Source organism: Mesoplodon densirostris, chromosome 11, assembly GCF_025265405.1.
Source record: "Mesoplodon densirostris isolate mMesDen1 chromosome 11, mMesDen1 primary haplotype, whole genome shotgun sequence".
Classification (NCBI taxonomy): Eukaryota; Metazoa; Chordata; class Mammalia; order Artiodactyla; family Ziphiidae; genus Mesoplodon; species Mesoplodon densirostris.
This window is the reverse complement of record NC_082671.1, coordinates 70,450,671-70,474,669: the sequence shown is the minus strand read 5'-3', so window position 1 is coordinate 70,474,669 and position 23,999 is coordinate 70,450,671. Positions and strand designations below refer to the sequence as shown.

Genomic DNA, 23,999 nt, shown 5'->3' with positions numbered 1-23,999 from the left:
AGCCCCCGAGGGGCAGACGGGGCCTGCTGCAGGCACTGGCGCAGGTCTCTGGCTGGCCTTGCCCTTAGGCACGTGGCACAGGTGGCACGGGTTATGTCAGCCCCCTTACTGCCCACGAAAGAGGAAACATGGGCACAGGAGTGGCAAGGCCTCCAATCCCCATCCGACCCTGGATGCTTTCCCTCCTCCCAGAGGAGGGTGAGCGGGGCCTGCTCAGATCCTGGGATCGAGGGTCATTTCTGGGGGGAAGGTGCAGCCCCTCATTTTTCAGTCTGGGGCAACAAGCAACCTCCTTCTCCTCTGCCCAGCCGAGTAGCCCAGGGCTGTGCCTGGGCCGGAGTCTGGATAGGACGGGGTGGGGTCATCAAAGGCAGTGGGCCAGACAGAAGGCCTTCCCTCAGCTGTCAGCCTCTGCAGCTGCCTCCACAGCTGCCACCGGGCCTGAGATGGGCGAGGAACAGGGCGCGAGGGCTGGGGGAAGGGGCAGGGCGAGGGTGGTGGTGACAGGGCCTTCTTTAAGGCCGGGACAGCGTCGTATATACTGGCTGCTCCCAGTGTGTGGGGCTGTGGGACTGGGGCCCTGAGGGGCTGGGGTCAGAGATGGCCGTGTAGAGGGGCCGCTGTGAGGGCCCCATGTAGGAGAAGGCCGAGTAGAGGCCAGAGGTCTGGCCTGAATGGCCATAATAGGGTCCTGAGGGCTGATGGTCAGAGTAGTCAAACTGGGGGCGGGAGATGGAGGGGAAGGCGGAGCCATAGTGGGGCAGACTGAGGGAGGTGTAGGCGATCTGCGAGGTGGACGGCTGGTCAGTGTAGTGCGGGGGCCCCTGGGGCCCCGCGGTCTCCGTCTTCACCTGGGCTTTGGCATCCACACCAGGTGGCGAGACCGTGGGCAGAGCCACACCTGGAGGCTTGGAGATCCAGGCAGAGTGTCCACTGGCCACAGCCAGGGCGCTGCCCAGCCCATAGCCAGCTGCCGAGTAGCTGCCCACATGGCCCGGGTGCCCGTTGGGCGGCAGGTACTGGTCCAACTCAGCCACATCAAAGGTCTCCATGTTGGACATTACCTCGTGGCTGATCTCACCGATGTCCACGTTGCCGAAGTCGATGTGAGGCTTCCCGCCCTCCCCCATGGAGCGCCCATCCCGCTTGGGGTCTGCCTTGCCCGACTGCAGCTCTGTCTTTGGGGTGGTTGGAGGGGTGGGCGGGCCATGGCTCTGGCCTGCGGGGGAGGGAGACAGAGAGAGAGGAAGCAGGAACCGAGGTCAGAGGCTGCTGGATTCTGATGGTTCACTTTCAGACAAGATGCCTCCAGAGGCTGAGGACTGGTCACTGCATGACCCTGTAAGTTTTACATGTTTGGGCAGCCCGAGGTGGCATGTAATTATGTAATGATCTTGGGTTGATCTCCAGTTATTTATGAAGTTCCCCAATCTTAGGAATGAGTCCTGTCTCCTACCAAAATAGGACTCCCACATCACCCACCTCCTGGAGAGGCCTGCTTCATTTTGTGAAGCCCTTCCCATTGGAAAGTTCTTCCTTCCTCACACCAGCTGAAGTCAGCTTCCCTCCCTGCTCCCATTGTTCCTTAACTGTTGAGCCCGATGGGGTCTGGCCTGTAGGTCCGGGCTCGCCTGTTCTCTCTTAAGCACACTCAGCCTCTGCTGGCCGCTCCCTCTGCTGACCTCTCTCCCGCTCATCGCTTTTGCTGGCTTGTCTGGGCCTCCTCCAGCCCTGGGCCCTGAACAGCGACGTGTCACCTCCAACCCCCTCCATCCTCCCAAGGCCACCTCAAGTGTCCCTTATTCAAGGAAACCTTCCCTGTGACCCAGTGCCCCCGACCATGCTCTCAACTCCCATCACACACTGCGCTGTCCCATTGTTCCTCCAGCTTTCTCCCTGCCTGTTCAGGAGAGCAATGAGATAAGTGACCTGCTCTACCCCGTTCCTTTGTCTGTCCATTTGCTCATTCACATATTCATTCAGCAAACACTTAGGGGGCACTGCTAAGTGCCAGGCACTGTGCCAGGCGTAGGGGATACAAACGTAAATCAAATGGGTCCTTGTCTGCACAAGCTCCTAGTCTTGGGGGAGATCCAGGGACCCACACATGGCTAGAGGGCAGCATCCGAAGTGCTGTGATGAGGGGATGTGTGAAGGGCTCAGGGGACCAGCGCAGGAAGCTGCTCACCCTGCCCTGGGGACGTGGGGAAGGTCTCACTGAGGAGTAACTGAGCTGTTGAAGGGGAACAGAAAGCCCAGGCCCACAGTAATACAGTGAACTGGTTGTTCTGTACAAGGTCCAAGGTCTTCTGGTGTGTCTGTGTCCCTGAATCTCCAAAGGAGTGTGAGGGCGGAATGGCTGGACTGAGGATCCCATTGGAGAGAGAACATGTTCATGGTCTCGGGAACCAGACGCTCCTTAAGGGCAGGCCTGTGCCTCCATCAGACCAGAGGTAATGCTGAGTCCTGTGCTGGCCAGAGTGTCTAGACTTTGAGTTTGAATCCTGGCTCTGTCACTTACTGTGTGACCCTGGGCAGACCCTCTATCTTCTCATCAGTTTCCTTATTAGTAAAACAAAGGTGATACCAAGCAGCTCAGACATGGCCTCCTTCTGGAAGCTTTCCTTGACCAGAGTCTGGTGGGTAGCTGGGTGTTTTTGGAGACCGACTGGGTGGACAGGTCGATGACTCCTCCCTAGAGGTCATGCCCGCTCATGGGCTTTGTGTGCACTTGTTTCATCCTGTACTTAATTCAGTTGTTTTCATCCCTCTAGAGTGGGCTCCTGAGGCCAGGGACCATGGCTTCTCGTTTGTGTGCCTGGTGTCTGCTTCCAGGTCTGGCACAAAGGAGTACTCGGAGCGTGTCTTCTGAAGGCAGAGCTCTGCTCACCGAGACTTGCCAACGTGCCTGACCCCAAGCACACGGCGTTCTGTACGCTACGAACACCAGTGAGGCAGCTGTGGTGCCAGCAGAGGCCCTGGCGCCAAACGACCTGGGCTCAGACCTCAGCTGTATGGCAAGTTACTCTCAGTTTTCTGTAGAGTTTTCTCTCTGTAAAGTGAGAGTAATTTGCCACAGCTGAGGTCTGACCCCGGGCAGTGTGACTGCCTCATCACAGTTTAGAGTGGTTGAATGTGTGCCTGGCACACAGTAGGTACTCAATAAATGTTAGCTGTTATTATCATTAATGAGAAGGAAACAGGATAGATACCCTGTGTCTGGCTCATCCATGGCGCGTGCTCAATGTCACATGCCGTGTCTCCCCCATCAGACGGGGAGGTGGGAAAGAGGCAGTGATCTCCCCTTCATCTGCTCTCCCATTTCTCAGAATCGTCCTGTCCCACTCTCCTTTGGTGTAACTCCCCCACTGGCCTCCATGGCCTCCTTAACTGGTCTCTTCACCCCAAAGCAGTGCCCCTTCTATCAGTCCTGGTCAGAGCCCTCTTGCCCAGCCGCCTCCCCTGACACCTGAGTCCCCACTGAGCTCCCTCTGGGCCCCTGCACCCCAGCTGGGCAACCACCCAGCCCGGCCAGCCCTTCCCAGAGCCTCGGGTCTCAAGCCATCCAGCCTTTGCCTCTCCCCACCACCCAGCCTCCCCCAACCCAAGCTCCCAGCTCCGTGCTCACCCGAGGGGTGCTCAGGGTTTCCATCTGACATCGGGGAGCCCTCGCCCGGGTGCCGGTGGTCCAGGTGGGCGCTCTTGTAGTGGGCCTGGATGGCTGCAGCACTGCCCTGCTCGGCCTCCCCGCCCGGGCACTCTGACTCTCCCTGGGCCGCCTTCCCATTCTTCCGCCTCCGCGGCTGGTACTTGTAATCTGGGTGATCCTTCTTGTGCTGCATCCGGAGCCGCTCGGCCTCCTCAATGAAGGGGCGCTTGTCACTCTCGTTCAGCAGCCTGGGGTGGGGTGGTTGGGGGAGGCAGCAGAGGGGGAGACATCATGAGTGTCTGCCCTGGAAGAAATGAGGCCCCGGGATGGGGAGCCCAGCGGGCAGGGGGCTGTGCCGTTTGATTTATGGACTGGAGGATGTGCGCCCAAGGCACCACAGCCTCAGAGGGCAGTGGTCTCCGCCCCAAATCTCTCGGGGGCTGGAGTCTGAGAGAGGAATCAGCTTGCTGCTCCTGGCAGCCCCTGAGGATGGAGTTAGAATAGAGCTTACAAGAGGCATAGAGCTTCCTTCAGTTCAAGGAAGGGAAAATCTTTCTCATCGTCAAAGCTGTCTGCTTTGACAGTGGAGCTGGCTGCCTTGTTAGGGGGTGAGCTCCCTGGGACTGGAGGTGTGCAAACAGAAGCAGCATGGTGAGGGGGAAGAGCCCAGTGTCTGCTACTTACTAGCTGTGTGACCGTGGGCAAGTCACTTCTCTGAGCCTTAGTTTCTTCACCTATAAAACGGGGATGATAATACCTACTTTACCAGGTGTGGGATTGGCCAAGATAATGGCTGTGAAGCACTGTGCACCAGACCTGGGGATGGGGGACTGGCACCTTGAGAAACAGGTGCAGTTCTAATGCTGCTTGTGCGGTGGGTGGACAGGAGGACCTGGCGTGGAACCCCTCAACTCTAGAATCCAGATTTTTGTGAATCCCAGTGTGGTGGGGCCTAGGGGGCAGGATATGAGTGTCCCTTACTATGTAGGGGCCACTGCCTCCTGGGGGAGATCAGATCTCCTTGTCCAGGGGGGTGACAGAGGGTAAAGGAAGCTAGACTCTCTTCTGAGACCCTGGACAGGGGCAGACAGACCTTCTCCCCAGTCCAAGCCCAGCCAATGGAAGGCAGCCCGTGAAGATAGTACCCCTGCCCACTTCAAGCAGCAGTACTCCAGCCTCAGGCCAGGGCTGGGGTGGGGGGAGTTCAGGGCTTGGCTGCTCCAGGGTGAGGAGGGCAGGATGGGGTACCTCAAAGAGGGGCTCCGGGGAAGGAACACAGACTGACTCCGAGACATAAGGGACTCTGTGGGAGCAGCTCTGTCCTTTGGCCCAAAGGGCCTCTCTCTCCAGCTGCCCGCCCCCCCCACCCCCCGCAGTGGGCGCCCTCTTCACCCAGTCAGCAGAAGGCTGAGCCCTCCCTGCCCAGGATGGGAGGGGGTGGTCATACCAGGCACCTCCTAGCAGGCAGCGGCATTCCTCTGCAGCTTAGCCTCTCCTGGCTGCCCTCCCCCTAGGCCACCTGGCCCAGCCCTAGTGCAACTTTCACTTTCCAAGGGTCCCTCTAGCTGAGTGATGGGATGGAGACCCCAGACCAAGGCCTCAGGAGTGAGGGAGTGGGATGCAGCCTTTTTCACCCCAGCTGTGCTCACTCCCCCACCCCAGCCAGCCCAGGGGAGTAGGTGGGGCAGGCCCAATGGTGTGTGTGTGGTGAGGGGAGAAGAAGCTGCATGTGAGGGCGCCTCAGCCAGCTGTGGCCCCGGCACAGAGGCTCCCAGGATGTCTGGGGACACTGCACTCCCTCTCCCACCCCAAACTTTCCCTGTGCCCTCTGTTCAGCTGGCAACCGGATGTGAATCAGCAAGAAAATGGCAGGGGGCATGGAGCCAGGGCACAGGCCAGAAGAGAGGGAAGATTCCAACACTGCATCCCATTGGCACCTCCCATGCTAGTTCCCAGCAGTACCCTAACCTCGATAGAAATCTAACCCGGGGGCGGGGTGGGGGGATGGCCAGCTTTAGCCCAACGCTAAAGGTTGAGGCTAAAGGTGAGGTTACTCACCCCCAAACCACCCAGCCGCACCCAGACCTTCAATCTCGGCTCTGTTCAGGCTCCCTCCTGACCCCCAACCCGCCCTGCCCCACCACGTAAATCCAATCCCAAACTTAATCTTGACTCCAGCGCCAGCCCTCAGTCACCACAGCTCTAACTACAAACCTCATACTCATCTGCACTTCACTTCATCTCTGGGTCTCCAAGGTCTGGAATAGGGATGGGGAGGGGGTAGGCTGGTTCCCCACCCAAACTGGAACCCCATCTGGGGGGCTTCCACGGTGGGGCACTGGCTGCCACTTCACCTGCTTCTGTCAGGGAAGGGACCTGGGAGTCGGGAGAGGCTCCAGCCTACTGTAATTATTCTCTCCAGGCAGGTCAACCTATACACCCCCAGCACCACGTGAACAACATCTAACAGTCCTTTCCCAGGCGGGCACCGAAGGTTAGCGTGACTGTTGGCGCTCCCCCAGCCATTTAGGAGCCAGGACCTGGACGCTGGTGTGTCTGACCCCAACCCCCTTCCAGCACCCGACACAGTCTGTATGCATGTCTTTCTCTTCTCAGGTATAGGGCCCCTGACTTCCAGTTCTGCCCAGATAACCATACCCCTTCCTGACAGCCTGGGAGTCATGAGCCTGGGCCGGGGGCGGGGGGATTTCAGGAGGAGCCCCTGGAGAGACTGGCCAGCCCAGCGCATATACAGATGTTTCCTGGGGCCCCCACCCAGGATCTAGGTAGCCCGCCCCCTGTTGGCGTAGCCTTTGATCCTTGCCATTGTCTGGGGTTGGGTCCTGAGTAAGCAGTGCCTGCTTTCCTGATTGCCCCACCCCAGGTTGGCCCCTGGGGGGCACCCTGGGCCCCTGTGCGCACAGCTTGAGTGGCGGCCAGGAACAAGTCCTTCTGAGGGAGCCCATGCCTGGAGTTCTGGGCTAAGGGAACAGGGACAGACAGGGACAATGGAGGGTCCAATTTTAAATCCTTGGCAATGGCATGGGGGAGAAGCAGGGTGTCCATCCCTGCTTTGATGCCCTCACTGGGCTCACACTGTGGTCTGCTTGTGGTCCCCAGGGCCTGTTTTGTCTGCCTGTCTCCCTCCTGGTTGTCTGTCTCTCACTTGCTCTTCTCTGTCCCATGGCACCAAGGGTACTGGCCTGGCTGAGCCCTGCCACAGTGTGGATGGACCTTGGGCAGAGGAGCTAGGTTTGACCTCTGCTCCTGGGCAGAGTTAGACCCTCTGAGTCCATGCAGCAGGTTGGCCACTGAGCCCAGCGCCTGCTGGGGTGAGCAGAGCGCTGAGAGCAGGACGGGAAGGAGCACCAGGCCTTTAGCAAACGCATGGCCAAGGACGGGGCCAGGGGGCTGGATGGGAATTCCTCTAGGTCTCTTGGGGGCCCTCCCGCTCCTTCCACCACCTTAAGCCTTTGGCCTTCTAGGCCAATCTGCACTGTGCTGGGGCCGGCAAGGGGAGGGCAGCAGCAGGAGGGTGGCAGGCCCCTCTGACAAAGCCCAAACTTTCTGCAGCTCAGATGTTCCTCGCTCCTGCTCTCCTCTGCCCTCACCCTCACCACCTCCTGACCGTGTCTCAGAGTGGAGGCGTGACCCACTTCTGTCACCAAGGATGGTGTGTGGGAAGACCATGGCCGAAGAGTCAGGAGACCTCGGTTCTGGCCCTGGCTCTGCCACAAGCTGTTACATGGCCTTGGTGGTCCCTTTGCCTCTCTGGCCTATCTCTTGGGCAGTTCAGTGGGGAATCAGGTAACCTCTGCAGACGCACATCTTCTGGAGCCCCTGCTCTCGTTCTGAGCTGCCCAGGACTTCTTGGGGGGTGGGGTTGCCCTGGTCAACAACATATTCCCAAGGGGCCAGCCTAAGCCCCAGACCTGAGGTGAGGCCGACTTCCTCCTCGAGGGATGTTTTCCCCAGAGGCTTGGGCTGCTTCCAGAGAACCTGGGACTCTGAGGGACCCTGGGTAGGCAAGGCACCAACGTTTCCTCCTGGCCAGGGCTCTCAGGTCTAGGGCTGGAGGGGTAGGAGGTTACTCACTTCTGGGTGGGGCCCTGGAAAAGAAGATGGCGCCTGGACTGGGAGAGGGAGGGAGGGGAAGAGACGGGCCTGGCAGCTCTGGGGCCGGGTGGGAGGGGGAGGCTTCTTTCCATGTGTCCCCTTCCCTGGGGGAAGAAGCAGCCCCCGGCCTGAAGGAAGGGTGGTCAGAAGGGCACAGAGAAGGCAGCTGGGGTAGGACAAGATCCTGCAGTGGCCGATTTGTCCTCAGCAGTTCTCCATCCCTCACCCTTTTAAAGACCCGGATCTGAATTCCTTGTCTGCACCCCCCCACCATCTCACTACCCCAGCCCTCCACCTGGCTGCCTCAGTTTCCCTGCCTCTCCAGCCTGGCCTTCAGTTCTTTCCCAAGCGTTTCCCCCGAATCCCCCTGACCGGCGGCAGTGGCACCCTTGAGTGGCTTGCCTGTGGATAGGGGTTAGTGGAGCCCTGTGGTGTGGAGTCCTCCACCAGCCTTCCCTCCCTTCCGCCTTCACTCTGGCCCCAAGAAACACAGGCCCGAGCGCCTGCCACCGACAGAATTCCAACCGCGAGGGGGCGCCTTCCAGCCCGCTGCCCCGGCTGGGGAGCCGGGCCTAGGCCGCTGGAGATCCGAGCGAGCGCAACCACAAAGGGGTACTGGGGGAAGGGCGGGTCCGATGCACCCCGCTGGCTTTCCAGTCCCACCATCAAGGCGGTGGCTGCCCCAGGAGAAAGGCTCAGGCAGTGCCCGTCCAGCCCGAATCCACCCGCAGGTAGAGGGCCCGCGGGAGCTCCCCGGAGGCGGGTCGGGGCGCTCACCTCCAGAGCTTGCCCAGCGTCTTGCTGAGCTCGGCGTTATGCAGGTGCGGGTACTGGTCCGCCAGCTTCCTGCGCGCTGCCTGCGCCCACACCATGAAGGCGTTCATGGGCCGCTTGACGTGCGGTTTGCTCTTGCTGGCGCCGTTGACGCGCACGGGCATGGGCACCAGCGTCCAGTCGTAGCCGCTGAGCACCTGGCTGACGGCCTCGCGGATGCACACGGGGAACTTGTCATCGTCCGCCTCGCCGTCCTGCTGCTCCTTCTTGACCTTGCCCAGCTCGCCGGGCCCCGGGCTGGCTCGCAGGCCCGCTCCGCCGCCTCCACCGCCGCCGTCGGGCCCCAGAGAGGGCGCGCTCCCCGGGGACAGGCAGCGCGGCTCCTCGGAGCCCACGGGGCTCAGCTCCACCTCGGACAGGTCCTGCTCCTCCGCCATGTCGCCCCCGGCCGCCGCCGCTTCGGCCGCCTCCCCGGGGCCCGCCGCCGGGGTCCTCGCGAAGAGTCCAACGCCCACCTGGACGGGGAGACGGGTGCGATGGGAGGCGTGTGCGCAGCCCCGACGGCGGCGCGGCGCGGCGCGGGACGCGACGCAGGCACAGCCCCGAGGTGGCGTCTGCCCGGCTCCCCCTAAACCCACCGCAGACCCTGGGCCCCGCGCACATGCCAGACCCTGGCTCGGCCGGCCTCCTAGCTCCCGCCTCCGTGTGTGTCTTCCCGCCACCTGGTCCCAACCGTCTCTTGGTGTGGGTGGGTTTGGGTGTTTTTTTTTTTTTAAACCTCCTCTTGGGTGGAGGTTTGTTGATGGAAAGGAAGAAAAACGGACTCTTTATTCTGCTCTAATCCTGGCTCCTGGAATTTCCCACCTTTTCTCTCACCTTTCCTTCTTCCCTTCCGCCTGCCCCGACGGTGCCCGGAGGAGCTGGGTGGGGGGCAGATGCGGGTGTCAGCCTCTCGCCACCCCATGCCCCACCGCAGGGTCCCAGGCCTGGGCCCCGGAAGGGAGGAGCGGGCTGCGCACTCACTCACCTCGGACCTCTCCTCCAGTCTGGGACTCGTCCTTAGGAAGTGGAAAACCGTGTCCCAAGGTGTGCGGTCCAGCTCGGGGCTGGGTGGGGGACGCTGGTGGGCTGGGAGGGAGGGGCTGGGGGCCCTGAGCTTCAGGCCACGGCCTTGTCAGGACGGAGCCTGAATCCTCACCACCAACCACCCTGGCCGGACAGCCTGAGACTGACTGAGCGCTGAGCTGCTGCCGAGGGCTGGGGAAGGAAGGAGGGGGAGAGGGGGAGGGGGAGGGGAGGGAGGGAAGGGCAGAAGGTGGAGCCTCCAGCGCTTTCCTTCATCCCCAACACTCAGGGCTCCTCCGCCAGCCCCCCCCCCCCAACGCCCGCTCCCTGCCCTGCTGCCCCAGGCCCATCCTGGGAGGTGTAGGAGTGGGGTGGTCAGGCCGGGAAAGCCAATGGACGCAGGTGGGCAGGGTCACAATCTGTAGCTTGAAGGAAAATTGGGCTCAACTGGGACCCCCCACCTCTTCCTCAGGTGGAGGGATGGGCAGTTGGCAGAGGACTGGGGAGGAGTGAGGAGAAGGCAGGTGAAGCCTCTGTCACATGTGGGGCACTGGCCTGTGTCGCTTCACTTAAGACCTCTCGTTGAGTGCCAGCCTGTCTCACCCCACCTCCTGCCCGCACCGGGGCTGCCCTCTCTTTCTCACCTTAAACAGAAAGAGAGGAAGATTGCAGGTCCATACCTGGTGAGGCGGGGAGAAACTGCACACCCCCTGCCCAGTGCAGATGCCCCAGCTTGACCCCTGGTCCCCTCTCACTGGACACCCAGCACCGCAAGGGCTGGGCTGGCTCAAGGTAGAGAGACAGGACTAACGTGCAGGAGGCTGGGCGTGAGCTGGGCGTGAGCTGGGCGGGGGTACTCTCCGAGTAGGTCTGAAAGGCTCTGGGGCCCCACTTCCTGGCACCCAACTCCCTCCACCCTGGTAGGGTGAGTCCCAATCCTGGTTATCATGATGTCCCCCCCACAACCCTGAGAAAGAGGGGGGAGTTGCCCTGCCTCTCTCTTCCTCCTCTCTGCTCACTTCTCCCCTCAACCCCCTCCCCAGCAGGGTGAGCCCTCCATTTTTCTGTCCTGCTCATCATCTAAGGCTTTCTCAGGCCTCTCCTCCAAAGATCGCAGCCCCTCTCTCTTCTCAAAAGGTGGGTGTCGAGGCAGAGGTGACGGTGTGTGTGGAGGACAGATGGAGCCTGGGCCGCACTGGCGCCCATGGATGGTTCTGAGCTTCTCAGCAGCTGGGCGAGGCCCCAGGCCCACCCCAAGGGAGTCCTGTCTAGAGTGGGGCTGGGAAGGGGGCCTAGGCAAGGCCTCATGCTTGGGAAAGGCCAAGGGGGTGGAGGGGTGGGTAGTGGGACACAATGAGGTAGTCACACGAGGCGAAGGCATGTTGGGGGTGGGAGGAGCGGACACTGGAACACACACACACACACACACACACACACACACACTCGCACACACACAACCAGCCAGACAATCGGGCCAGTGTGTCTGGGCCCTCGGAGCCCAGTGAATTAGGAGTTTGATAAGGGTTTTCTCTTTCTGTCGCTCGCCGGCCTTGGACAATCTCCCCCCAGTTTTCCTCGACGCCACCCCCGGCGCTGCCAACCCTCCTCCCCCCCGTCCCCCCCCCCCCCGCCTCCCTTCTCTTCCCTGTGCCCAGACTGTTGTTCGGGGCCTTGAAACAGTGAGCTGTCTTTGTTCGAAATACAGGTGAACGGCAATCATGTGATTAACACACACACACATAAAAAGCTTTTTAACAGCGCCCGCCTGGCCTCAGAACCGCCCAGAGAGGAGCCGCCCTGGATGGACAGAGGGACAGAGGGACGAGCCTCCAGCCGGTCGTGTCTGGCTACCCTCAGCAGTCTCCGACACCCGCTGCTGCCCGCCCGCTGCCCGCCTGCCTGGCATCTCTCGATCCCGGTGGGTCCCCGCTCATCCTTCCACCCCTCGGTTCCTCCTCTCAAGGAGGTGTGGTGCCTGTGGCGTCTGTGACTTGGCCTGAGACCCCCTGGGGCAGGGAGGGGTGGCTGTGGAGGGTAGGAAGCCAGGTGTGGGGTCCCACAGCTCCCCTTTCGGCTCCCCGCCTCCTCCCCTACCCTCCTTGGCCCAGCTGTGCCAGGATGGGGGTGGGGGTGGCAGTGGGTGCTATGGGTCTGCAGAAAAGCCACACTGGACAGAAGGGGCCTCTCTCTTCCCTTCCCTCTGTCTCTGTCTCTCTGTCCCTCTCTTCTTGTTTCCACAGTGCTGTGTGGGCTCTCTGCTGAGAGGTGCTAGATGAGGCAGGTGGGCCTGCAGGGGGGCAGGGGTACAGGGCCGTGAGATGCCCAAGGCTGTGCGTGGGTGGGGTACCCCATGCTGTGAACACACTGCCCACCATGCGGGCAACTCTGATCCCCTCCATCTGTTGCAGGCCCCTGGGGCCCAGCTTTCTCCAGCAGGGGAGGGTGAAGGATCCATATTCATCCCTGGAGAGCAGGGAGTTTGGAGAGGGGGAGGGCTCCTGGATGAGGACACCGGTGCCTCTGCCCTTGACAGAACAACCTGCTGGCCAGCGCCCGCTTCTGCTCCCTTCTCTGCTCGGGGTGGGAGGGGTCCTTTTCCCCCTCATTCCTGACCCTTCCCCAAGGATGCTGGTGACCCCCTTGCCACACCCCGAATCCCACTTGCCCATTCCGGGTGAGGTGTGATGCCTGGTGGACTCTCTGGCCTGTTCTCTCTCCCCAGCAGGGAGGGCCCAACATGAGAGTATAATGGTGAGGTTCAGGCTTCCTTCCCTGGGCAGAGGCCTTTCAGGAGTATCAGGGTTTTTCTGCGATCCAGCCTGGGCTCTGTGAAGCTGGTCCCAGATTTACTCCTCAGATGGGCCCCTGAGAGGAGGAGAGCAAATGAAATTCTGTCAATCAAACGTAAAGCCCAAAGCCCGCTGATGCCCCTGCCTGGTGGAGCTGCTTCGGGTTCCCCGTGACCCTTAACCCCTTAGCTCCCCGAGTCCTCTTCTTGGGGCACTGGTCCTGCTTTGTGGAAGGCCCACCCTTGGCTCCCCGTCCTGGGTCCCAGTCGCTCATCTGTCCCCTGGGGTGATGATCATCTCGCCTGGCCTGCCTCTCAGAACACCCCAAGGTGAGATGGGAAATCTCCTGTTAAGCCGAGCCACGGCCGAGCAGGGAAGGCACTTTCCCACCTCTAGGCACCTCGGGGGTGAGACCTGCGTGGGCCAGGCTGTCCTCTCACTCATTCCTCAGGCCTGGGCCCTGCTCCCCGTTTCTGACCAGCTCCCAGCAGCCGCCTTGAGTACCGCTTCTAAATCTTGCTCCATGTTAGGGTCACTGTGGAGTCTTAAAGAAACATTGAAGCCTGGATCCCCTGCAGACTGGCTAATTCTGAATTTCTGGGCATGTGGTCCAGACATGTTTCCTTTTTGAAGCTCTCTGGGAGGCCTTGCTTTCCCTCACTGGGGTCTCTGGAGCCCCGAGGTGGCGGTGACCCTCTGCAGGACCCAAAATCTCCAGGGAGAGGGGAGGGTGCTGGGCTCTGGACCCCAGAGCTGGAGGCCAGAACTGCAGTGATCCTGGGGTGTGCAGGGAATTGTGGGGTGTGGCAGGGGAGGGGCTGTGCATTGGAAAGGGGGAAGGCTGAGGGGCACAGGTCAGGGCCAAGGGTACACTACTGACTGAGACAAATCTTAGTCTGAGTGAGTGTATGGTCGGGGTGGGGGTGTGGTGGGAGCTCCTCCACCTCTGGACAGGTGTGTTCTTCTGGGTTCGGGTGCAGTGGAAAGAGCACTGGTCTTGGAGTCAGGAAATCCTGCCATTCGTATCCGTATGGCCTTGGGTGGATTATGCTGTTAACCTCTCAGGACTTGGTTTTTGCATGTATAAAATGTTGATGATTTTATATATCACCGTATCCCAAGTGGCTGGGAGAATTAAATAAGAATACACAGGGAATTCCCTGGTGGTCCAGTGGTTAGGACTCGGCCCTTTCACTACTGGGGCCTGGCTTTGATCCCTGTTTGGGGAACTAAGGTCCCACCCCATGCAGCGAGGTGAAATTAAAAAAAAAAAAAAAAAGAACACACACACATACACATTTGGTGTGGAGTCAGTGCTCAATAAATGGTAGTTAGAAAAGGTAGTTTAGGGACTGGTAGGTGGGGAATGCTGACTTCAGTTCAAGTGCAGAGGTGTCCACAGAGCAGCCACCGTGGATTCGCCTCAGGAGTTTGTAACCTGCCTGTTGAATCCCAGCATCAGACCAGGGCGGTGTGTGATAACCTCCTCATGGCTAGGCCTCTCCTGCTGTGCCCCTCAACAGCGAAGGCCCACACTTCTACAGCCCCACTGTGGGCCGGCCCAGCTCCGGGCCCCTCTGTCCCTGGAGTCTCAACAACTCTCTGAGTAGGTGCTGTCATTATTCTCCTTCTAGGAAGGAAACTGAGGCACAGAGACATTCAGTGATGAGCCCGGGCTCACCCAGCTAATGATGGGAGGGCGTGGCCTGGTGCCCGCAGTTTCCCTCGCAGCCCAGCCTCTGATCATGCTGCTCTACTGCCTCTGGACCCCAGGCACGGCCTCCCCCCGCCCCCCAGGCCTTTGCACTTGCTCTGTGTTTCCCCTCCCCCTCATCGCTGCTTGCAGCCCGGCTCAGAGGCCCTCTCTTCGGGGACACCCTGGTTGGGATTCTCTTCCTGTATTACTTTCCCGTGGAGGAGAGGATGAAGGCTTCAGAGCTGCCTCACCTCCTCACTGCGCCGCCCAGCCCGGCATCCAGGCCCGTCTCCGCTTCCACCTGGGAGCTCCCCCGAGGGCAGGGCCACGCCTTCCTCTTGGTCTCGGCCTCTCGAGGCCCCAGCACAACCTCAGGGAGTCTTTCCTGAGTGGAGTTGCCATCAGAGTTCCAAGGGGAGAAAGATCAGGAAGGCTGGGATGGGCAGGAGTGGCTTCCTGGAGGTGGAGGGTCTGAGTGCTGGGTGCGGGGGGAGAGGAGGGGGCACGACAGCATTCCAGGCCTGTCCCGACAAGCGCTCTCACCCGTCCCTGTTTCTGGTCCAAGCTGAGGGTTGAGGACCTGCGCCAGGAAGGCAGCTCCTGGGGCCTGCGTCTTCCTTCCCCTCCCAACCGCACCCACTCCGGGAACAAGGAAGCCGGGGCCAGTGCCCAGCGCTGCCTCGGGGCAGTTGGCCTCTGCCCTCTTCTTAGAAGCCCTGAGCTGAGACTGCTCGTTCCTGTCATCTGAACCCAGCTGCCGGAAAGCCCTTCCTGGTGTCTCCCCAAACCTCTCACGCTGCAGTGAACTTTTGTGAATGTACCCTCTGTGCAGGGCACTGGGCCAGGAGCTGGGGTAGGGAGGTGGTGGAGGCCAGACCTTGCTTTGAGGAGCTCAGAGTTTGATGAGAGAGACCGGCATGGAAACCCGGAACCCTGGCACGGCCGAGGTCCTCCATGGCCAAACGGGGGTGAGGGAGGTCAAGTCCCAGCTGGGCTGTGGGGGTCCTGTGTTGCCTCTGTCGCCTTCTTCCCTCTCTAGGCCTCAGTTTCCCAATCTATAACATGAGAGGCAGGCTGGGTTATCTCCGAGGGCATTTCCAGGTTCAATAGCCTGTGAATTTTATTTCAAAACAAGAGGCCAATGCCTGACCCAGTGTTTCCAAGGTGCTGCTTCAGGGCCCTCGGTGTTCCTTAGACATTGATCAGCATCTCTTGAAGAGACAGTTTTGTAGTCTAGTAAGTTTGGGAAACACTGCTTTCCACTTTTTATTTTTAAAGATGCAGGGCCTTTGAGGGTGTTAAAAGTTCTAACTGCTGCAGTTAAGAAATAGATCTTTGTTTGTTTGTTTAACTGATTTATTTTTGGCTGTATCGCGTCTTCGTTGCTGCGTGCGGGTTTTCTCTAGTTGCGGCGAGCGGGGGCTAGTCTTCGTTGCGGTGCGCGGACTTCTCATCGTGGTGGCTTCTCTTGTGGCGCACGGGCTTAGTTGCTCCGCGGCACGTGGGATCTTCCCGGACCAGGGCTCAAACCCGTGTCCCCTGCATTGGCAGGTGGATCCTTAACCACTGTGCCACCAGGGAAGCCCCAAGAAATGGATCTTTGTTTAAAATACTTACCTCAACTCCTCTTCCTCCTCATCCTTCTCCTAACGCCTTTCCTCTGACTCTGGTCCTTTTCTCTCCTCCTTCCTTTCTCCTAAGAGTCAAGAAGAAGGTGGGGTGCTCCCGTGAGGAGCCTGGGTGTCCCTTAGGGCATGGTCCTCAATTCCGCACTCCCCTCAGTGCCAGCACAGAGCTCCACCACCCCCATGCCCCCTTTACCCCCTCCCTTGACCGAAACTGCAGCCACGTCTACTCTCCCCACCCCCTGTGTGGCCCGAACCCCGCAGGCTAAGCCCTGCCCACAGGACGCCTTGCCTGTTGGCTGAGGCATGGAACCTCCCCTGTGTCCTGATTCCGTCACCTTTCCAGCAGGACATTGTGCCTGCGGGGGTGTGGGTCTGTGAGCTGAGTCTTTCTCACCTCCCTCCACGGTGCAGGGCGCACAGAAGGTGCACAGTGATGCAAATGAACGAATGACTTGCAGGTCGATGAACATACACAGGCAGCGAGGTGTGGTGCTCTTGAGTCAGGCAGCTCAGGGTTTGAATCCTGGCAGCCCCGCTCACTAGCTGTGTGTCCTTGGCAAATGCTTTAATGCCTCTGAATCTCAGTTTCCTTCCAAGTCAGGGTGAGGATTAAACCAGATAATGTGTGTAAACACTTAGGACAGTGCCTGGCACATTATGGGGCTCAATAAACGGCAGCTATTGTTATTAGCATCTCGGGTATCTGCCTCAAAGGGTGGCTGTCGGTTGACCTTGGGTTTGATAGAAGTCACTGCTTCTTGTCCCGTCCAAGTGCTGTTACTAGATGTTCCCTCGGCAGGTTCATCATCCCACTGAACAAAAGCAGAAAGGGAAGTGATTGGCTGAGATCACATGACTGTTTGGTCTTGGAACTTGACCTCTCTGCCAGGACTTTTTGCCCCAGGTTTCCTGAAGACCCACCCTCTGCTGTCTGTGAGGTAAAGAGAGGCGAGCGCTCAGCTTGTGTTCAGGAAGCTTGTGGACGAGCTGGGAGTTGGTTCATTCATTCGGACTTTCCCACACACCTATTAGGGAGACTTGAGTGAGGATGAAGAGAGTGGTGATGGTGGAGGAAAGAAAGGATGGGTGAGGAGGGCTGAGGGTGGCCTTTATCAGATGGGACTCTTGGTGTTGTCCCTGGAGGGGGCTGCTGCTCTGAGCAACAACTGGGCAGCTTGTGGGGAGGGGCTTATCCAGGTTTCCCAGTTTAGGAGGTGACTGGAAAAACCCGAGTCTTCCCATTCTGGATTCCCTGTCCTTTCTCTCTGTCATCCAGGGCATTGCCCAGGACCAGGCTGTGGATGCCAAATGGCAGGGGACTGGGCTGGGTGTAAATGGAGCCAAGGACGCCCATTTGAGGTTGGTACTGTGAGTGCATCCCTGACCTCGCAAGGTTACCTCTGTTCCCTGAAAGTGAAAACGGGTGATCCAGTGGGATTTCAGTGTTGTGTGAGCTTGGAGGACAGCCTCCCCACAATGAGATTACTTTATCCTTTGTCGATGTCACTTTATAATGAAAAAAGAAGCTGAGTGATGATAAGCCTGAGACCCAGAGCCAGAGAGACCAGGGTTCAAATCCAGTCCTTGCCCCGCTAACCGGCAGTGGGCTCGCGCCAGTCCTGTCATCTTCCTGTGCCTCAATTTGCTCATCTGTAAAATGAGGATAACACTACCTGCCTCATGGGAATGCAAAGGTGGAAGAAACAAGGAAAGGCAGGTGCTTAGCACAGTGCCTGGGACAAAAGGCAGGCCTTTTGGTCGTTGCCTTCTCTACTCATCTCAACTGCTGGCTGATGCCCAGTATTTTCCAGGTCATGTCAGGTAAAATAATGCCGTGGATATAACGCACCCAGGAAAATCTCTTCCTTTTTTAGGGGCGAAAGTTGTACTTACTGCAATAAGAGCACAGGACTTGGCACAGCCCGGGGGCTGCTCTGATTCAAGCAGAAAGTGTAATATATCCTTGAGGCTGCCAGGCACGGGGATTTTGTATCCAGGTGGCAGGCTGAGAAGTCAGAGTTTGAAGATCTCCTGTTTGGGACTACAACCCTGAGCGGAAGTCTCCATGCCTCAGCTTTGGCAGGTGCAGCGGGAGGAGCTGCTCCTGACTCTGCCAAGGTCTCCACTCTTGCTGTGTGACGTTGGGCAGGTCAGCCACCCTCTCTGGGGTCTCTCATTCCTTCATCTGTACAATGCAGGAGTTGGCCTCTGAGATATCTGGGGGTGCTTTCAAATTTACTGTCAGGGGTTTCAGGGTTCTATAGGAAAATGCTCGTATCTGGTTTCGTCTCCCTGAGGCAGCTGCTAAGGTCTGGGCATGTGAGCATATATCAGGTGCTCAGTGAGTGCTAGTTGAATCTCATTGACCAGGGAGAGAACCCACTGACAGCCCCGCCCCACGTCTCCTCTCCCCAGAGAGCCTGTCCGCTGGCCTGCGTCACAGCATCCTGTTAGCCCTTTGTGGGCAGGACCCTCAGTTCACTCTCCATGGTCAGCCATTCACCCATTTGTTCTAATGCACATAGATGCCACAGACACACATGCATGCAGGGGAATAAAACCTCAGATTGCAGATGGATCAAATAAATGTTTCCTTCTCATGGCTCCTAGGGTCAAAATCCCAAATCTTTAGCCTGGTCTGGCATGACCTGGCCCCACTCTCACCCCCAGACTCCAGACAGAGTGGCCACCCTCCACCTCCCTAAACTCAGGCATCTGAGACCCCATGAATGCTCTCCCTCCCCTGAATGTGCTTCCACCATCACCTCATTGGCTTCTCCTTTGGGCTCAGCCTAAAGGTCTGCAGAGTCACCTCCCCAGTCCTCCAGTGTCAGTTATTCTTTCTGACAGCCCCCTGGCCTTTTCATTTATAGCACTCACTGCAACTTATGATCATATATTTATTGTGAGATTAGTTCTTCTTCTTCTTCTTCTTTTTTTTTTTTTTTTGGTCTGTGCCACGGCTTATGGGATTTTAGTCCCCTGGCCAGGGATCAAACCTGGGCCCTCAGCACTGAGAACGCAGAGTCCTAACCACTGGACCACCAGGGAATTCCCGAGATTATTTATTCATTGTCTCTCCTCCCACAAGGATGTCAGCTTCATGAACCCCTGGTGATCAGCTGAGTGCCTGGCACACCAGAGGTGCCCAGTAAATGAATGAATGAGTGAACAAACATAGCCTCATGGGGAGGATGGGTGGGGGGAGGACTGGAGAGGTGATGAGAGGAGAGAGGCTGAGGGTCAGAGGAGGAGACTTGTCCAGGGTCTCTCATGTGATGGAGGCAAGTGTCTTGATTCCCAGGCCAGTGCTCTTCCTCCTTCTGGAACGCGGGGCGCCTGGAGGGCCAGGCTGGGTTTCGTGGGACACCAAAAGCCCCTGAGGACGTAGGGAAGGGGAGGAGGGGATGGGGCATCTGAGCCAGTTTCCCAGCCAGCTCCACCCCTTCCCCCAGCAGGCAGGAAGGACAGGGCAGATCTGTCAGCTTCAGACACCACCGCCCCGGGGGACCCAGCCCTGAGCCCAAGGAGGCTGAGGGAAAGAGCGGAGGGTGTGTGTGTGGGGGGCTGGGGGACAGGAAGCACCCGGGTCTTCTCCCCCTCCCTCCTGCCCCACCCTCCACCCCCATCTCTGGCTAGAGCTGGCAGCCCCAGGCCTTGGCACTAGGGGGATGGGGGCAGGGAAATGGGGGATAGAAATCCCATTCTGGCCCAATGCCTTCCTCTCCCCCATTTGATTTCTGGGTCTCAGGATGGCGACTGCCCTGACTACCCTTGGAGAGTTGGATCCAGAGCCTTGAGGCTAGAGGGACAGAGGGAAAGGGAGAGGGCACGGCCCACTTAAGCCCTTCCTGTGTGCCTGGCACTGTGCGGACCACCCTGTGGCTCCGGGCTGGGACCTGGGAGGCCTCACTGTGAGGCCCGGCTCTGCAGGGAACTGTGGTGTGACCTTGGGGTGGGGCACAGCCCCGCTCTGGCCACCAGCATCCTCCTCATTTGTCCAAACCCGGCGTCGCTGCAAGCTCATTGGAGGGCTTGTTGTAAATACTGATTCCTAGGTCTTATTCCAAGTTGTAGATTTGGGTGGGATTTCTTTTTGAAAGTTCCACTGTGATTATGCTGCAGCTGGTGGGGGAACTACTGGAAGAGATGGTCTCTAAGGCCCCTATCCTCAGCCTCAAATCTCCAGCCTCTTGGGCAGGCCGCCCCTCTGGACTTCCATGGTGCCCTCTTGCCTGCTGTGTCCTGAGAGGCTCGGCTCTGGCCTTCCAAAGCCAATGGCCGAGTCCTCCTGCGTGGCGCTGGAGCACTGTAGGTGTGCAGGCTGCAGGGGCCCATGGGGGCTGTGGGGACCTGCTGGAAACGCAGAGGAGCCTGGGAGGGGCCTGAGCAGCGCAGCCAGGGCTGCCCCCACTTCGTCCACCCCTCTTCGTCCTCCTGACCTTCGCTTTCTCCCTTTTCCTCTTCTGTCACCGCCTCTTGTCCACGGCCTTGTTTTTCTCTCTGCCTTGACTTCCTTCTCTCCCTCCATCACTTCCAGTTTTCTTCTTTATGTCCGCAGCCCACCCCCTCTGGGAAGCTCCGTCATTTTGACCCAGCAGTTGGTGGCTCTGTCTTGGTGTCCTTCCCTTTCCGGCCCTCTCTGCCCCTGGCTGGAGTTGTCTCTGTGCTCACGCTCTCTCTCCAGCCTCTGGGTCTGTTCTCAGAATCTCACCTTTCTGTCTGTCTCTCCCTCTCTGTTTCTCTCTATATCTCTGGCTCAGCCCCCTACCATCCCTCACCTGCCCTATCGCTGTCTACCGGGAAGTCTGGGGAGGCTGCCAGGGAGTGGAGGGCCCTGGGAAAATGAGAGAGGTGGGGAGAGGCGACTTAGAGAGACCGAGATTTGTGCGAACGAACGCTGCAGAGCAGCTCTCAGGGCCGAGGGTGCTGGGCTTCCTGCCCCGACCTTCAGGGTCCTCCTCGCCTGGCTCCAGCCCACCTTTTTAGCTTGCTTCACCACAGGCCACCTTGCCCGGTCCACTGCCATGCCCTGGTTCCCCTGTTGCTCCCTTGGGCCTGTGCCGGCACCTCGTCTCCCTCTTTCTATTTCCAGCATCACTGCCGCTGCCTCTGAGGCCTTCCCTCCACCCCACCCCTATCCCCTGCCCCGTGCTCCCACGGCACTGAGTCTGGGTTGGGGACAGGCAGGAGATGAGGCTGGAGGATGAATTCAAGCCTCCCTGGGACGGTCCTCATTGAGTCAGACCCAAGGATCTGTACCTTATTCTGGGGCAAGAGGCAAAGGTTGCAGATATTGGTGGCAGAACAGGTCTTTGGGTTCCCTTGGTGCATGAGTTTTCCAGCACCCAGAGAGCCAAGATGATTTGCTCAAGGTCACACAGCAGGCCTGCAGGACTTGGACAGCAGCAGGGGGAGGGTGGAACGTGGAAATGGAGGCGGTATGGGAAAGGAGACAGTGTCTTGGTCCAGAAGCCAGAGACCTGGGGACAAGGCTGTGCTACAGACTTGCGGAAGGACGGGGGCCATGCTCTCGCCCTTCTGGGCCTCAGTTTCCCCATCTGAGCAGTGAGGGGCTGGCCTCGATGGCCCGTGAAGCTCTGCCTAGTCTCATTGTCTAAACTGGTGCGGGTGGGGGTGAGGACAGGGAGTGAAGAGATGGTGGGTTTTGACTCAACAGGCCAGTTCCTCCCTGTCCTCCAGGCTCAGAGGATCAAAAGAGGCCACGGGCACCTCTTGTCTCTCCTCAGTGACCTGCCCGGACAGGTGGTGTCGGGCCTCTGGTCCTGTTAACCCCCTCGGGGCCAGGGCAGGGCCAAGGGTCCAAGCCTCCCAGCTGCCCCTTGAAGGAGCCTCTCAGTGGGCCAGAGACATCAGGCTGGCCCGGGGAGAAGGCTGTAGATCCTGGGCCTCCCACACTTCGGGGGAGAGGCCTTCTGGCCACCAGGGTCTGGCGAGAGCCTCAGACGCGGAGCTGGGGTCAGGCTCCCCCGGGACGGTTAGGGTGGCCCTGCTCCCATCGTGGGGACTTCATTCCAGGAGCTTGGGCTGGAGGGGTCCCTGTTTCTCCTAGATGCCCTCTCTGCACCTCATCCCCTGCTGGCCCCATGGCCCCGGGTGTGGGGACATGCAGAGGAGCGGCCAGGAGAAGGGTTAAGTCAGGAACTCTTGGGATGGCTTTGGCCACGGCTATTCCTCCGGGAGAGGAGAACAAGGGGCCCATTCTCTGTGTGGGAATTAATAGCAAAGAGTCATCTGGGGTGTCATTCAAGCCCTGATCGGCTCCCAGAGGAATGCAAGAGAGAGAGAGAGAGAGAGAGAGAGAGTAAAAGAGTTGGGGTGGGGGTGGGGGGAGGGGCCTGAGGCAGAGATGTCAGAGGAAGGGCATCAGGGTCCGGCTGGGAACAGGAGCCTGCCCTGGCGGGTGGGTCCATGGCCCTAAGATGAGAGTCTGGCTTTTCATCACAGATGTGCCCCTGCCCCACTCGGGATGGAGACCCCCTCTCGTCATTCCCTCACCAAGGGTCTCCTCCTTCTGTCTTCCCTCTTTCCCAGAATGGCTGCGCCCTCCATCCCCTCGTGACTGTCTTCCCTGAGGCCTGGAACTCAGCCTGGGCTATGGGCCTGTCAGGGCGGGCCATCGGGTTTGCTCTCCTGGGTGCCCCCAGTCTGAGTCCGTGTTTGCCTAAGGGTCCCTGGTGTTCCCTCTGGAAACAGGCCCCAGGCTGTGGATTGCCAGCCTGGGCTCCTGACTTGTACCCTCTGTCCAAGGGTCCAGTGTCCTGGCTCCAGGTCCAGCTCAGACACATTCCTGTCTGGTGACAGCAGGCGCCTTCAGCTGTGTGCTTGTGGTAGGCACGGGGACACTTCAGCCACCACAAGGCCTCAGCCTCCCCTCTCTGTGTCAGCCTCGGCTGTAGCCCGTGGGTGAGGTCCTGCAGGCCTCCAAGGCATCTTGAATGTCACGGCCTAAGGAAGGGCCTTGGAGAAGCTCCAGGTCAAACTCCTGTTTTTGCAGACCTGCAGGCTGAGGCCCAGGAAGACACTGCCTGCCCCCGGGTCATTTGTCTCTCAGCCCAGTGCCCTGACTCCACCCCACTGAGGGCGTCCCAGGCCACTGGGCAAAGGTTGGGGGCTTTGGGGCGATCGGAGCAGGGCTCCTGCTTCCTGCCTGTGTGACAGGAGTGGAGCTCGTTAGTTTCTTGAGCCCGCGTGGTGGGGTGGGGCGGGGAGGGTCTCGTCTGTAAATGAGGCCATGTAACACTCAACTGGCAGCTTTGTTGTGAGGTAAGAGAAGGTAACAGGTGTACAGTGCCTGACACAATAGTAGGCTGCTGAGTGCTGTTGTGATTTGTATTGTGATTACCATTATTATTGGAGGTCTGGGCAGCATCCACTGCCCTTGGACTGAAAGGCACACCTGCGCACCATTTGCCTGAATCCACTCCGGGCAGGCTGTGTCCTCTTGGGCGAATCTTAGGAATCCCATAGTTGCTGCTCCTGGGCTGTGGTTTTGGTGGGGGTGAGATACCCAGCCCCCAAACCTCCTGGTGCCAGCATCATTTCCACACCTGGTGACTCATCCTGCTGGTCCTTCTAGAACTTGGTGCCTCTCCCCCGACAGCCTGGTGCAGGGGCAGAGTGTGCAGCCGTTCTGGGAGCTCTGGAAAGCTCTAGGCCTCTGTTTCCTCCTCTGTAACAGGGCCAGCCTCCTCACCCTGGTAGACTCTGGGCATGTTGAAGCTGAAGGGATTTAGAGGTTGTCCAGTCAGATCCCCTTACGGTAAAGATGGGGAATGGAGGTCCAGAAAAAAGAGGGGCTTTTCCGAGATACTGAGAGATGAGCAGAGCTTGCAAGCCCCTCTGCACTCAGCTGGGGTCTAGACTCCTGGGTCCTGGTCCAAACTCTGCCTCGAGCAGCCAAGTGGGCCTGGAAAATTCCATACCCCCAGTTGGGATGGAGAGAGGGTCAACTGAAAGAAAGGAGAGGGAGCCTTTGGCAAACTGTAAAGTGCTTGTTATCTGGGGGCTTATCAGGAGGGCCACTTTGGGACCCCCCTGGCCTAGAGGCCCTGGGAGGAGGACAGCAGTTGGCCAGGCCTGTCCCCGTGCTCTTCTACAAACCCCGTTTAGGGGTCTAGGTCCAGAGGCTGCTGGACTGAGGCCCCTCCCAGAGGGACAGATTCAACTTGGGTGAGAGGTGGGGGCAGCCCAGGAGTTCCCTGCCCAGCCTGGGAGGTGGGCCCCACGTTGGAAGGTGACATTCGCCAACATCCTCAAAG

General features: G+C 59.2%; 1 protein-coding gene and 1 pseudogene across 1 annotated transcript; one reads left to right on the top strand and one right to left on the bottom strand.

Moving 5' to 3' along the window:
- Window positions 1-515: 515 nt before the first annotated feature.
- Window positions 516-9,755, bottom strand: SOX10 (SRY-box transcription factor 10). Its single transcript, XM_060113295.1, has 5 exons — window positions 9,567-9,755; window positions 9,318-9,320; window positions 8,543-9,054; window positions 3,629-3,897; window positions 516-1,219 (listed from the first exon to the last, which is right to left on the bottom strand). The coding sequence occupies exons 3-5, from the start codon at window positions 8,974-8,976 to the stop codon at window positions 516-518; spliced, it is 1,407 nt and encodes a 468-aa protein (XP_059969278.1). The 5' UTR covers window positions 8,977-9,054; window positions 9,318-9,320; window positions 9,567-9,755.
- Window positions 8,975-12,512, top strand: LOC132499566 (uncharacterized; annotated as a pseudogene).
- The last annotated feature ends 11,487 nt before the right edge of the window (window positions 12,513-23,999 follow it).